The sequence below is a fragment of the Arachis ipaensis genome, chromosome B1, assembly GCF_059453495.1.
Source record: "Arachis ipaensis isolate K30076 ecotype BB chromosome B1, ASM5945349v1, whole genome shotgun sequence".
NCBI lineage: Eukaryota > Viridiplantae > Streptophyta > Magnoliopsida > Fabales > Fabaceae > Arachis > Arachis ipaensis.
Genome location: NC_142436.1, coordinates 99,595,361 through 99,610,694, shown reverse-complemented (window position 1 = coordinate 99,610,694; position 15,334 = coordinate 99,595,361). Strand labels below are relative to the sequence as shown.

Below are 15,334 nucleotides of genomic sequence, written 5' to 3'. Positions count from 1 at the left end.
GAGTTAGTAGATAAGTTTGTGGATCTTAAATTGGATATTGGTGAAATTGCCGGAAGAGCTTGTTTGAACCAATTACAGATTTCAAGTACATTTAAATAAGAGATACAGAGGGCTCAGCAAGATTAGCAAAAGTTTCAGCAATCATCTCAACCAGTTGGCAAGAAGAGGCATGGAGAGTTCACTAAGGATGATGAAGGGTTATGGAGATATAAGGGGAGAATTTGTATACCAGATGTCAGGAGTTTGAGGCAAGACTTGTTGTCGGAAGCTCACAACAGTGGGTTTTCCATTCACCCAGGAAGGACGAAGATGTACTATGACTAAAAGAAGATGTTTCGGTGGCCTGGGATGAAGAATGATGTAGCTACAGTTGTATCCAAGTGTTTGACACGCCAGAAGGTGAAGATTGAGCAACAGAAACCATCAGAAATGTTACAACCACTTGAGATTCCTCAGTGGAAGTGGGAAGGAAATGCAATTGACTTTGTGACTGGTTTACCGAGGACTAGGTCAGGATTTGATGCAGTTTGGGTGATCGTGGATCGCTTAACCAAGTCCGCTCATTTTCTGCCCATTCGAGTGAATTGTTCATTGGAGGAATTGGCGAAATTGTACATCAGGGAGATTGTGAGATTGCACGGTGTGCCATCGAGTATAGTGTCAGACCGTGATCCCCAATTCACATCATGGGGTGCTTTCCAAAGGGATTTCGGTATGAAGCTATGTCTCAGTACCGCATATCATCTACAAATGGATAGACAGTTGGAAAATTGATGGTATAGAATTTCACAATAAATTCTCGTCGAAGTATAGTTTCTAAACCAACAAATAATCCTTTCATACAAAAGATTGTTTGTCACAAGTACAAAACCCCTAAAATTATAAACCGAAGTATTTAAACCTTGGGTCGTTCTCCCTAGGAATTGCAATAAAATGTTCTTGTTATTGGTTATGAGGTATCTTTTGGGGTTCTTAGACAAACAAAAAAATGTAAATGGCAAAAGAATTAAACTAACAACTAGAAAAGCTCTTGGCAAGGAATGAGAATTAGAAGTCCTATCCTAACTATCCTTAGCAATTCTGACAACAATTGTCCATTGCTCCCACTCAATTAAACCCTAACCATTGAGGAAAGTCAAGTGGATGGATTAACTTGATTTCACAAGTCCTAACCAAATTCTAGAGAAAAGACTAGCTTTAGTGGCATTCAAGTCAATTAGCAGCTTCTAATTATCAATCAACAAATGAGTTAGATAACTCAAGAGTCACTAATTACTCTACCAAAGCCAAGAGGAGAATTTTTCTATTCTACAATCCAACCAAGCATTTTATCAAACACTTGGAATGCATAAAAGGAAAGTAAATCTATACTACTCAATTGCAAGGAATCAACAACAACAAATGAATCATAAATTGCATTAAAATAGAAATAGAAGAAACAAAAATGCATCAACATAAAAGTAAAGAATTACAAGAACTAAATGCTAAACCAGAGAGAGAAAAGGTAGAAGAAGAAGAATTACAAAAGGAAAAGTGAATCAAAGCACGAAATTAACCTAGATCTAAGAAATCCTAATCTAGATCTAACCTAATCCTAATTCTAGGGAGAAGAGAGAGCTTCTCTCTCTAGAAACTAACTTTCCCTCCAAAGGTAAACTAAACTAATGTAATGTGTTCCAAAGTTCCTAGATACATGATTCACCTTCAGTTCTTGGGTTAAATAGCATCAGAGATGAGTTGGATTTGGGCCTGGGAAGCCCAGAAATTGCCCCCAGCGGATTCACTTTAAGTGGGTCACGTGCGAGCACCGACGCGTACACGTACGTCACACGTACGCGTTTCTTGACAAATTGCTATCCACGCGTATGCGTCATGTGCATGTACGCGTCGCCATGCGACCTCATCGTTTCACGCGTGCGCGTCTATTGCGCGTGCGCGTGGAGTGAATTTCTCCCAATCTTTGATTTTCTATGATTTCTCTACTTTGCATGCTTTTCTCTTCATTCCATTGATCTATTCCTAGCCCTTTTCAACCTGAGATCACTAACACACACATCAAGGCATCTAGTGGAATCAAAGGTGAATTAGAATTAACCAATTAAGGCCTAAAAAGCATGTTTTCACCCTTAAGAGCAAATTAGGAGACAATCATGAAACCATGCTATTTTAGTGGGTAAATGTGGGAAAAAGGGTAATAAAATTCTCTAAATTCAGCATAGGATGCACCACCAAATAGAGGTGCATCAAATCTCCCCATACTTAAACCAAGCATGTCCTCATTCTTAAACTAAGAGATAGACAAAGGGTATCATCATTTATTAAAATGTAAACTAACTAAGTGCAATCTATCTATATGCAACTATCTAAATGCATACACATGCTTGGTCAAAATAAATCAATTTCCAAGAAAATCAATATAAGCACAAGGGCAAAGGCAATAGCAAATCTAATCCACAATTGAATTGAGTTATTAAATATTTTTCTAAACTTGCAAGAAGTGATGATCATAGGTGAAAACATGTAATTGAGCAATCGAACCCTCACCGGATATGTTTGCACTCTAGTCGCTCAAGTGTTTAGGGTTGATTCTCTCAATTCTCTCCTAATCATGCTTTCCAAGATTTGTTTTTCATCTAACAATCAACATTTATTTCATGCATGTATACAATTATAATGAGGTCTTTTCATAGGTTGTAATGGGGCTAGGGTCAAGGTAGGATGCATATTTGGTCAAGTGAGCTTGAAATTTGAATCTTTGATCTACTTAAACTTTCCACCTAACCTATGACAACCTATACAATTCAAAACTAACCTAACTACCCATTTTTCACTTTTTCACATACTCATGTATTTTCTTTTCATTTTACAACTCATATGCATTGATTTTATTGAGTTTCACTTTGGGGCATTTTGTCCCCTTTTTATTGCTTTTCTTTTTCTTTTTCTATTTTTTTCTTTTCATATATATATATTTTTTTTTTCTCTTTTTATTTTCTCATCATTTTTTTTGTTTTCTTCTTTTTTCTCTTGTTAAACTAAAACATATACAAGAGCATCAATGCATATGATTTTACATTTAATTAACACATGAGTATGTACCCAATTCCCAAATATAGAAATACGAAACAAAAACACCTTTTTCTCTCAACCAATGTCCCAAGTTTTCCCATTCTTAAATGACACACACATACTAGCCTAAGCTAATCAAAGATCCAAATTGAGGACATTTATTGTTTTTCACTTCAAGGCTTGTAATGTGTTAAAATTAAGAACAAAGTGGGTTAATTGTAGGCTCAAAGTTGGCTAACAAAGGTTGATAAAAGGTAAGGCTATTTGAGTAAGTGAGCTAAATGAAATGATGGCCTCAATCATATAAATTCATGTCTACACAAAATAATGGGCATAAAGAATCAAACAAATCAAAGATTACAATCATAGAAAGAGAATAAGGCACACAAGAAGGAAAATAAGTGGTTATACGATGTAACCACACCATTAAGGCTCAAATCTCACAAGGTTGTTTGTTCTTAGCTCAAAAATCATGTTCCACAATATATATATATAATTCAAGCAAGTTCTATGAAAAGTTTTTTGCTCAAATCAATTTGGATGCCCAATTGATAAATTTCTTGAAAAATTTCATTATTTTGACAGCTTATTATGTATACATATGCAAAATTAAGAAAATAAAACTAAAAATCCTAAAAGAAACTAAAATGATATGCAAATGTTCAGACAACCTCCCCAAAAGTGCCAACTGGTCAGACAACCTCCCCACACTTAAAAGTTTGCACCGTCCTCGGTGCATTCAAAGATGAGCAAGGGGTACGGCGACTCTCCGGATTGTCACCTTCAACTGGTAGATCAACCGGTTGCTACGTGTTCTTTCTCCGATTCCGTTTTAGCTTATAATGACTCTATCCTGAGAATATAAGATAGGATAGTAAGAAAAGTAAATGCAAAAGCAAGTAAGCATATATCGTTGGAATGAGGTAAATCACTAGAATGAAGTGAGTGACCCAATGTACGACATTAATGAAACAAGTGTGTAAGTTCTGAGATGCATGCGGTCTAGAACACACACTAACATAAAAAGGCCCATGTCACAATTACACAAAAAGGAACATGCACTGCTCTCATCCTAGTGTGCTTGAGATGCTCTAAACTTGTGGGTTAAGACAACCAAACAAGAAATAAAGAATCATGAAAGCATTCAAGCCAAATGCATATGGATGCATATGAACAAGAAGCACAATTCATTGAGGTAAATGCACAACTTCCATCAAGAAATTTTCTAATCAAAGAAAAGGATTTAAATTACATGGTGGCCAAATCATGCAATTCAAAAAAAAAATATTAAGAAGCTTGAAGGCAATTCTCATTCACTTGGTATTCTCAAAGGTTGAACATGAAAAATTCAAAAAAAAGTAATAAATTGTAACCTCAAAAAAGAATCCAACAAAGATTATAGATATAATGATGTTAAGATAACATCCCATTTAGTACTCAGTAGCAATACACAATAAACAAGATGAATAATCCAACACTTGTAAGGAAAAACAAAAATTAAAATGAAAAATAAACTAACTAAACATCTAACTAATTATTTAACTAAAAGAAATGGTTAAGGATGGTGTTGGGTAGTGTAGGATGAGGTATAGGGGAAGGGAAGAAGAAAGGAGAAGGAGAGAAATGGAAAGAGGAGAAGAAAAGAGGTGTAGTAAAGGAAGGCATCCACGCATACGCAAATGTATTTTGATGAATGGAAAATTAATGGTATAGAATTTCAGAATAAATTCTCGTCGAAGTATAGTTTCTAAACCAACAAATAATCCTTTCATACAAAAGATTGTTTGTCACAAGTACAAACCTCTAAAATTATAAACCAAAGTATTTAAACCTCTGGTCGTTCTCCCTAGGAATTGCAATAAAGTGTTCTTGTTATTGGTTATGAAGTATGTTTGGGGTTTTTGAGGTAGTAGACAAGAAATATAAATGGCAAAGAAAATAAACAAACAACTAATAAAGCTCTTGGCAAGGTATGAGAACTAGAAGTCCTATCCTAGTTATCCTTATCAATTGTGATGAGAATTGTCCATTGCTCCCACTTAGTTAACCTCTAACTATGAAGGAAAGTCAAGTGGATGAATTAACTTGATTCCACAAGTCCTAGCCTAATAATGATGAAAGACTAGCTTTAGTGGCATTCAAGTTAATTAGCAACTTCTAATTATCAATCAACAAAGGAGTTTGATAACTCAAGAGTCACCAATTACTCTACCTAGGCTAAGAGGAATAAAATCTATTCTAAAATCCAACCAAGCATTTTGTCAAGCACTTGGAAGGCACAAAAGGAAAGCATAGTATAATTGCAAGGAAAGTAAATCTACATTATTCAATTGCAAGGAATTAACAACAATAAAGCAAGTCAATAAAGGAAATCAAAACATGAATTGTATTAAAGAGAAAATAGAAGAACAAAAGCGCATTAACACAAAAGGAGAGAATTACAAGAACTAAATGCTAAACTAAAGAGAGGAGAGATAGAGGAACAAGAATTGATAAAGGAAAAGTAAATCAAAGCATAAAATTAACCTAGATCTAAGAAATCCCAATCTAGATCTAACCTAATCCTAATTCTAGAGAGAAAAGAGAGCTTCTCTCTCTAGAAACTAACTTTCCCTCCAAAAGTAAACTAAACTAATGTAATGTGTTCAAAAGTTCCTAGATAGATGATTTCCCTTCAGTCCTTGGGTTAAATAGCATCAGAGAGGAATTGGATTTGGGCCTGGGAAGCCCAAAAATCACCTGCAGCAGATTCACTTTAAGTGGGTCACGTGCGAGTACCGACGCGTACGCGTACGTCACGCGTACGCGTTGCTTGACAAATTGCTATCCACGCGTACGCGTCATGTGCGCGTACGCGTCGCCATGCGACCTCATCGTTTCACGCGTGCGCATCTGTTCCGCGTGTGCGTGGAGTGAATTTCTCCCAATCCTTGATTTTCCATGATTTCTCCACTTTGCATACTTTGCTCTTCATTCCTTTGATCCATTCCTAGCCATTTTCAACCTGAAATCACTAACACACACATCAAGGCATCTAGTGGAATCAAAGGTGAATTAGAATTAACCAACTAAGGCCTAAAAAGTATGTTTTCACCCTTAAGCCCAAATTAGTAGACAATCATGAAACCATGCTATTTTAGTGGGTAAATATGGGAAAAGGGTAATAAAATCCCCTAAATTCAGCATAGGATGCACCATCAAATAGCGGTGCATCATTTGCGTACAACAATAGCTTTCATGCCTGCATTGGGATGGCTCCGTGTGAGGCCTTGTATGGGCAGAAGTGCCAATCTCTACTTTGTTGGTATGAGACTGGTGAAGTAAGTGTTTTAGGTCCTGATTTGGTAACAGAGACTACTGAGAAGATTAAGAAGATTCGGGAGAGGATTCTAACGGCACAGAGTCGACATAAAAGTTATGCGGATCAAAGAAGGAAACTGTTGGAGTTTGAAGTGGGAGAACATGAATTCCTGAAGGTTACACCGACAACTAGGATTGGAAGAGAAATCAAAACAAAGAAGTTCAATCCGAGGTTCATTGGACCGTTTGAGATTCTGAGGCGATTCGGGCCGGTGGCGTATCAAGTAGCTTTGCCGCTTCACTTGTCTAACTTGCATGATGTATTCCACGTGTCACAACTCTGTAAGTACAGGTCGGATGCAGCTCATGTGTTAGAGCCCGAGTCGGTCGAGTTGAGGGAGAACTTGACGTTTCAAGTAACACCGGTGCGAATTGATGACACTAGTGTGAAGAAACTGCGAGGAAATGAAGTTTCATTGGTTAAAGTTGCTTGGAAAAGGTCTGGAGTAGAAGGGCATACTTGGGAGTTGGAGTCTGAGATGCGGAAGGATTATCCCAAGCTATTCTGGGGTAATCACTAAATTTTGAGGACAAAATTTCTTATTTGGTGGGGAGAATGTAAGAACCGCAACTAATTACCCGTTTAATTTAATAAATAATATTGCCCAAAATAGCATTCTAAAACCAAGTAAAACCGCGAACCGACAGCTGAACCGGTCGAACCGATTTAAGTCTGTCTGGTACTGTGCAAGAAAAAATTAAAAATAGTAGAAAACCTCAGGAAAATATTTAAATTCAAAAACCGGGAGTTAATTTTAAAGGTTTGGCCCAAAGTTGGGTCAAACGGGCTAAAAATGCTAACAGGTTGGACCGGGCCCAAGATGGGCCCAAGTCCAACATATATAAACACTTAAGTGAACCCTATTCAGCCACCATAACACTTAGAGATGAAGAGTTGCAGCTGAAGTGAGAAGAGAGGAGGGGGTTTCAAAAACACTTTTAACTCCTCACTTCCGGTGGCTATATCTTGAGCTACGGTACTCCGATTCCCGTGCCATCAGCGACTACGTGAAGCTCTTGCCAAGCCCGTTACTTTCATCTAACTTTCATAGGTAAGATTTTGAATTTTCTCTCCCTTCCTTCTGCCCTAAAAATTCCGAGTTTGGTGAGTGTTGGTCTTGAGTAAAATTTGTGTTTGGTTGTTCAGGTGCTAATCGTTAGTGAAGAAATGTTGGTTCTATCCCAAATTTCAGTGAATGAGGTAAGGTTTCTCAAGGATCCTTGTACATTAATTAATTTTGAGTGTTAGGTCTTGATTTATATGAAATGTATGATGTTAGTTTGAATATTGGAGCTTGTTGAAATTGCTTTGGACATTTGGGAGCCTTTGGATTTGAGTTGGTGGCTTGTTGGTGAATTGAACCTTGTTGGAGTTCAATTTTGGGTTTTTGGCATATTGGGAATTGGCCAAGTTATGGTTTTATTTTTCTCTATGTAATATATAATATTTCTGGACACTTAGGCTAGTGACTCATAGGATAGGATTGAACTAAATTGGTTTTTGGAATTGTTGTATGATGATGTATGATGAATTGATAATTTGGGTTGTTGATTAATTGAAATGTTGATGTTAATAGTAGGGTATTGAAGATTGAGATTGGAATTGATTATGATGATTGTTGGTAATGGTGCAATGATATTTAATTAATGTGTGGGTGATGACAAGTCATCTTAGCCTATTTTAACTAGTCTTTTTCTTTTGTTTTCATTAGAATTATGCACTTTCTTGAGCTACAAGCAAGCCAATTAGGTAGATTTTCATGTTTCCTTTGATTTAATCAACCATGTATGAATTCATGCTATTTCATGAGGTTTTATACTATAATTGTTACATATTATGAAAGAATGAATATCTCATGATTTTAAGCATAGTTTTGATGTGTTTGGTTGATTAATGATAGGTGAAGAAAGCTTGGAGAAAGGTTGAAGCAAGAAGGAATAGCTAGGAGTAAAGAGAAGACAATGGAATAAGTGAAATTGAACCAGGAAGCAAAAAGCTGGACCTAAAGTTAGCCTCAAACTTTTGCACAAACTTTTGGGTGAAAAGTTAGCCCCAACGTTAGCCCCTAACTTTTGGGCTAACGTTGGAACTTGAAAATCACTCCCTGGGTACCAAAAGTTTGCGCCAACGTTAGCCCCTAACTTTGAGGCTAACGTTGGCACATGAAAATCACCCCTGGGCACCAAAAGTTTGCGCCAACGTTAGCCCCTAACTTTGAGGCTAACGTTGGCATGAAGAAAACCTCCCTGGGCACCAAAAGTTTGCGCCAACGTTAGCCCCCTAACTTGGTGGCTAACGTTGGCACATGAAAATCACAAGGGGAGGAGCAAAAGTTTGCGCCAACGTTAGCCCCTAACTTGGTGGCTAACGTTGGCGCCACAAGTGCACAAGGTAAGGCCAACGTTAGGGCCAAAGTTAGACCCCTAACTTTGGCACCAACGTTGGTATCATATGGATATAGCTGCTGATATGAAAAGTTTGGGCAAAAGTTAGCCCCCTAACTTTTGCTCAAACTTTTGGTCCAACTTTTGCAAAACTCAAACCCGGTTCAATTGGTTCGTTTTGGTTCCTCTTCAAACTCCAAGAGCAATCAACCAATGCCTCTTTCAACCCAATTCACCAAGAGCAAAGGCCCAACTCAAGGCTTGAAGATCATTGGAAGAAAGTGTATAAATAGGATAGAATTCAAGTTCTTCAGGGAGCTTTTCTTTTGGAATTTTCATAATAGTTTTCGGAGAGCTTTTGATATTGAGTGATCTTTAATTTCTTTGTCTTGGGGAAGGAGAATTCACTTCTCTTCCTCTCAGTTTTATTGCTTTCAATTTCTATTACAATTGTCTTGGATCTTGGGTTGAAGAATTGAAGAAATTCTGTTTCAATCTCATCCTTGGATCTCTCTGTTTATTTATTGCTTAATTGAATTTCAGTTTGGGTTAATTGTTCTTCATCTATTTTCTTTGCAATTTACAATTCCCTTGCAATTGTTCTTGTTGGATCTAGGAAGGCATTGAGATCTAGACTCGGTTTTCTAGTCTCTGGGTCCTGAGATCTAATTTCCCAATGTTTTCATGTTCATTTACTTTACTACTTCAAGATCCGATTCAACCCACACCTTCTTTTACTCTTTTGTTTGATGCAAGTTACTTTTCTTTGTTTAATTTCTGCAAATCCAATCCCCAATTCCCTTTACAATTCTAGCCGTTTACATTTCTTGCATTTTAAGATTCCGCAATTTACATTTCTTGCATTCTAAGTTTCTGCTATTTAATTTCTTGTTCTTTAAGATTCAGCACTTTAATTCCCTGTTCTCTTTACTTCCATGCAATTTAATTTCTGCAAATCACAAAACACTCAACCAAATCTTGATTCGCTTGACTAAATTAACCACTAAGCTAAAATTGCTCAATCCTTCAATCCCTGTGGGATCGACCTCACTCCCGTGAGTTTTTATTACTTGATACGACCCGGTACACTTGCCGGTTAGATTTGGGTGTTTTGGGAGAAATTTATTTTTTCACCAAAATACTCATCAAGTTTTTGGCGCCGTTGCCGGGGATTGATTAGATTGACAATGATTAAGTGAGGTGGTGATCTAGATCAAGCATTTTCTCTTTAATTTTGATTAACCCACTAACTGTTTGATTTTTTGCTTAAACTAACTAACACTTCAATCTAGAAGTAGATTGAAGTGTCACTGGTTTTGTGCATTTCTCATGCTCTACTTGTATGTCAGGTACAAGAAGAACCATACCCAATTTTCATGAACAAGACGAAAGAACTCTCAGGAGGTTAAGAAGAGTTGAAAGAGGGAAAAATATTGTTGGAGAAGAGGAATCAGACGAAGAATTCCAAGAGATGGAGGAACATTCAACCAATCCACCAGGTGGAGCAGACAACAACAATGACAACCCACCCCAGAGGAGAGTTTTGGCTTCCTATACCTTTGCAAATCCTAGACATTGTGGGAGCAGCTTCTTGGCTCCAAATGTCAATGCTAACAATTTTGAACTCAAGCCACAACTCATCACTTTGGTTCAGAACAATTGCTCTTTTGGTGGAGGACCACTTGAGGACCCACACCAACATTTATCCACTTTCTTGAGGATATGCAACACTGTCAAAACTAATGGAGTGCCTCTTGACAGTTACAAACTGATGCTATTCCCATTTTCTCTCAGGGACAAGGCCACTCAATGGTTGGAATCTTTTCCAAGGGACAGCATCAATAACTGGGATGATTTGGTAACCAAGTTTCTTGCCAAGTTTTACCCACCTCAGAGGATTATAAGGTTGAAGGCTGAGGTACAAACATTTACACAAATGGAGGCTGAACCCATCTATGAGGCATGGGAGAGGTATAAGGCTCTAATCAGGAAATGTCCCCCTGCCATGTTTAATGAGTGGGAGAAGCTACAGAACTTCTATGAAGGCTTAACACTGAAATCCCAGGAAGCTTTGGATCATTCAGCTGGAGGTTCCTTGCAACTCATGAAAACTGCAGAGGAGGCTCAAGAACTCATCGATATGGTGGCCAACAACCAATATTTCTTTGCTCATCAAAGAGGCCGCCAACCATCACAAAGGAGAGGAGTAATGGAGCTAGAAGGAGTTGATTCAATCCTGGCTCAAAACAAATTAATGCAGCAGCAAATTCAACAATAATTTGAGCAAATGACCAAGAGGATTGATGGCCTCCAAGTTGCAGCAGTTAACACCAGTCAACCATCAGCCACATGGGGGCAAAATGAAGAAATCCAAGAGGAGCAACAGCAGGAACAAGTCCAATACATGCATTCAAATCCAAATGAATTCTATGGTGATACCTACAACCCCTCATGGAAAAACCACCCCAACCTCAGATGGGGAGACACTCACAACCAAAACCAACACCCATGGCAGAGGAACTCAAACCAAAACAACCCAAGAAATAACCAAAACTACAACCAGCAGCAGACTAACCAAAACACATACAGAAAACCTCAAAGCAACTACCCTAATCTCAACCAGTACCAATCCAATAACCAACCCAACAACCAAAATGCCTATCATCCACCACCCACATCTCACAACCCACCACAAGTACCACCTGAACCTCAAAGACTCACCAACTTAGAGACCTTGATAGAGAAGATGATGAAACATCAGGAAATAACAAACAAAAACCATGAAGCATCATTAAAGAGCCTAGAGAGGCAGATTGGGCAACTCTCCACGCAAGTATCTGTTGAGAGACCTTCAAACTCACTGCCCAGTGACACAATCCCAAATCCCAAGGAGGAATGCAAGGCAATACAATTAAGGAGCGGGAGAACATTGATAAGCAACAATGACACTACACAGAAGCAAGCAGAGAGCATCAAATAACCAACAGAGGATGAGAAGCAAACAAAGGCAGATGGAGTTAAGGAGCAAGTTGTGAGGCCAAACAAAAGCACTGAGAAACTTAAAGAGAAGGACAACCAGCTACATAGCTCAAAGAAAGTGGCTCAGGGACAGCAGCAAATAGGAAAGAGCATCACACCTCCACTGCCATATCCCCAGAGGTTCAACAAAGAGGTTAAAGACCAGCATTTTCACAAATTCCTTGAGATTTTTAAGAAGCTGGAAATCAATATCCCCTTGGCTGAAGCACTTGAGCAAATGCCTCTGTATGCCAAATTCTTGAAGGAGCTTGTCAACAAGAAAAGAAGCTGGGATGAGAAAGAAACCATAATGATTACTGAGGAATGCAGGGCCTTGATTCAAAAGGGGCTTCCTCCCAAGCTTGAGGACCCAGGGAGCTTCCTGTTGCCTTGCACTATTGGGGAATTGACCATCACTAAAGCAATGTGCGATCTCGGAGCAAGTATTAACTTAATACCATCCTCCTTGGTGAAAAAGCTGCATATAGAGGAGGTCAAACCAGTACAAATGTCTCTGGAGCTGGTAAACAAGTCAATGGTATACCCCAGGGGTGTAATTGAAAATCTTTTGGTCAAGGTGGACAGTTTTATATACCCTGCTGATTTTGTGGTTCTAGAATCAAACGATGATGATGGTGACTCTGTTATACTGGGAAGGCCATTCTTGGCCACTGCTAGAGCTATCATAGATGTAGAGGAAGGGGAATTAACTCTCAGGATGCATGACCAGAGTGTCACTCTGAAAGTATTACCAGAGGCACAATTTAGCAAGGAGAAGAAAGACTATATGAAAAATAACCAGGAAGGTCACAGCAACATCCCAATGCTAAGGATTGTGCAGACTGATGAAGAAACCCAAGAGGATATTAGAGTATTAGCCACTGAAAAGAGAGGCCCCCAAGGAAAGCCTACGGCCAGAAAAGAAAGGTCAACAAAAGGAAAGATGAAACGCAGAAACAAAGTAAAAAGGGGTTGGAAGAATAGAAAGATTCCAACAGAGGGGCTTTCCAAAGGTGACAAAGTGCAACTGATATATCAACAGCTGGGGGCAAATCAACAAACTGAGGATTACTACACTGTCAGCAACATACTCTCATTAGAGCATGCTGAAATTGAACACCAGAGAACAAAGAAGAGGATCACGGTCAGAGGGGACAAATTGAGGCCCTACAAGCACCAACCACCATAAAAGAAAGCTCCAATGTCAAGCTAATGACAATAAAAGAGCGCTCCATGGGAGGCAACCCATGCTTTAAGATTCATGTCATTTTAAATTCAATAAGTTATGATCAATTGAGCATGAATTCTTTTCTCTTTTCATGAACATGTCCATTGACTGCATGCACTATTTTGAAACATATGCTAAGTTTGGTGTGCCTTCAAGCACACTAAACCAATGTTACAAATAATTCCATTTTGCATGTTTGGAGTATCTTGACAAAGCATATGGCCAAACACTAAGTTTGGTGTCCACACAGCTTCATGAAAAGTAGAAACTCATGCATCAATAATCATACAATTGTTGTTTTCCAAAATCTTATAAATGGAAAAATTCTTTTCCGGTAATGAAGGCATTAATAGTGATGTACCCTTTGACAAGAAACAAGTTTGGTGTTCATCAAACCTTGATGCACCGATTTAGGGATACAATTGATCCTTCATGAAAAAAAAAGGAGAAAAAGAAAATATGATGAAAACAATTCTTATGAACATTTAACATTTGAATCTCACTAATTGGAGGAAGATACTCATTTTCTTTATATATGACCAAACATTAAGTTTGGTGTCCTCAAAGGAGAGTGTCACGGTTCAAATGATATAAGAATTGATGGTTCACATAGTATTAATAAAAAGAACACTCTTGCTACGGTTGGATAAAACTAATGTATGTTGTCTTGTTGTGGTGACTAGGAGGTCAAAGAATCTTCAAAGAAAAAGACAAGACAAAGGAAAGTATAGCATGAGGACAAAATCCCATCACATGCCTCGAAAAAGAAATCTGCCACTCCTTGAGAATGATCACGACAAAGGCAAGGGAAGGAGCAAACTTTGTCTTCATTCATCCTTACATGCATACCTTTGATCTCCATAAGTCTAATTGCATCCCAGCCCTTCATTGCTCATTTAAAAGCATACCACCTTCAAGCCATGCACATGACCGAATCACTCCAACCTTGAAAACTTCACTCCCTTCATCACTCCTCAACATAACAAGCTCTGTGCAACATTTCTCTTACTTTAAACTCCAACCATTTAAACTTCTCTTCATCATTTCTTGTCATAGCAAGTTCGGTCTCAATTTCTTTTTGCTCCAAACACACATCAAACTCTCCAACATTCTTCACACTCCTTCTAACCTCACAAGACTCGACCAACCAAGTGATCATGGCCTCCTCCTCAAGAACCAAACGAAGAAAAGGGAAAGATCCCATGGTGGAGGAAGACACACATGAATATGACCAACGGAGATTCAAGTCTTGGTTTCATCAAATGCAAATTCAATGGATGAACAAGAAAAGAATCTATCCTGAAATTCCATTCTTGTTGCCGGATGATGGATGTCAAGAAATGAAGGACAAAATTCGGAAGAGGAGGTGGGAGGATCTTGCATCACCAGCCATCCGAATCAATGCCAATATCATAAGAGAGTTCTATGCAAATGTCCCAAGGCTTGACATGCGTGAGCCCCCAACGTACAAGAGCTATGTGCGGGGGGTGGAAGTAGACTTTAGCCCGGATGCAATCAAGAAAGTCTTGAAACTAAAGTCAGTCCGCTTTAGTGAACCGGGATACCAACAAAGATTGAATGAGAATCAGGATTATGATGAGATTGCGAGAGACATTTGTATGGAGAACTCAGAGTGGGAAGGAGATGACAAGAACAGATATAAGTACCTGAAGAGATGTAACCTCACCCCGGAAGCAAAAGGATGGTATGAGTTGATGAAAAGATCAATTCTGGGCACAGTGAACACCTCAGAAGTTAACAGGGAGAGAGCCGTGATGCTGCATTGCATCATTGTGGGAGGAGAGATAAGAGTTCATGACATCCTTGCAAAAGACATTCAAAAGCTGGATGAGAAGAATTCGGCCGGATCTTGGTTATACTATCTGAGTACCATTTGGAGGTTGTGTGCAAAGGCTAAAGTTCCAATGGAAGAGGAGAATCCAATGTGGTTAAGCCAAGGCATGCCCATAACCATTGAACGAATGATGATGCCCCTTGAAGCACATCAAGGCCGAAGACCACATGGAAGAAGGGAAAGAGAAGAACCAATGGAAGAAGATGAGCCACACATAGAAGAAGAGCCACAAGAGGAGGAGGAACAGCCACACTTTTTCCCACATGGCAATATGGATATGACTCAAATGCAAGAAGTAATAGGAAGATTGTCGCAACAGTACACGAGAATCCAAGAAAGGCAAGAGGAATACCATTCTCTGTACATGAAAAACCAACAAGCACAAGAAGAAAGGGAGCTAAGAATAATGAACAAACAAA

At 38.6% G+C, this 15,334-nt stretch overlaps 1 protein-coding gene across 1 annotated transcript; it reads left to right on the top strand.

The window, feature by feature from the left end:
- The first annotated feature begins 6,320 nt into the window (after window positions 1–6,320).
- LOC107608825 (uncharacterized) lies at window positions 6,321–6,950 on the top strand. Its single transcript, XM_016310566.1, has 2 exons — window positions 6,321–6,601; window positions 6,722–6,950. The coding sequence occupies exons 1-2, from the start codon at window positions 6,321–6,323 to the stop codon at window positions 6,948–6,950; spliced, it is 510 nt and encodes a 169-aa protein (XP_016166052.1).
- The last annotated feature ends 8,384 nt before the right edge of the window (window positions 6,951–15,334 follow it).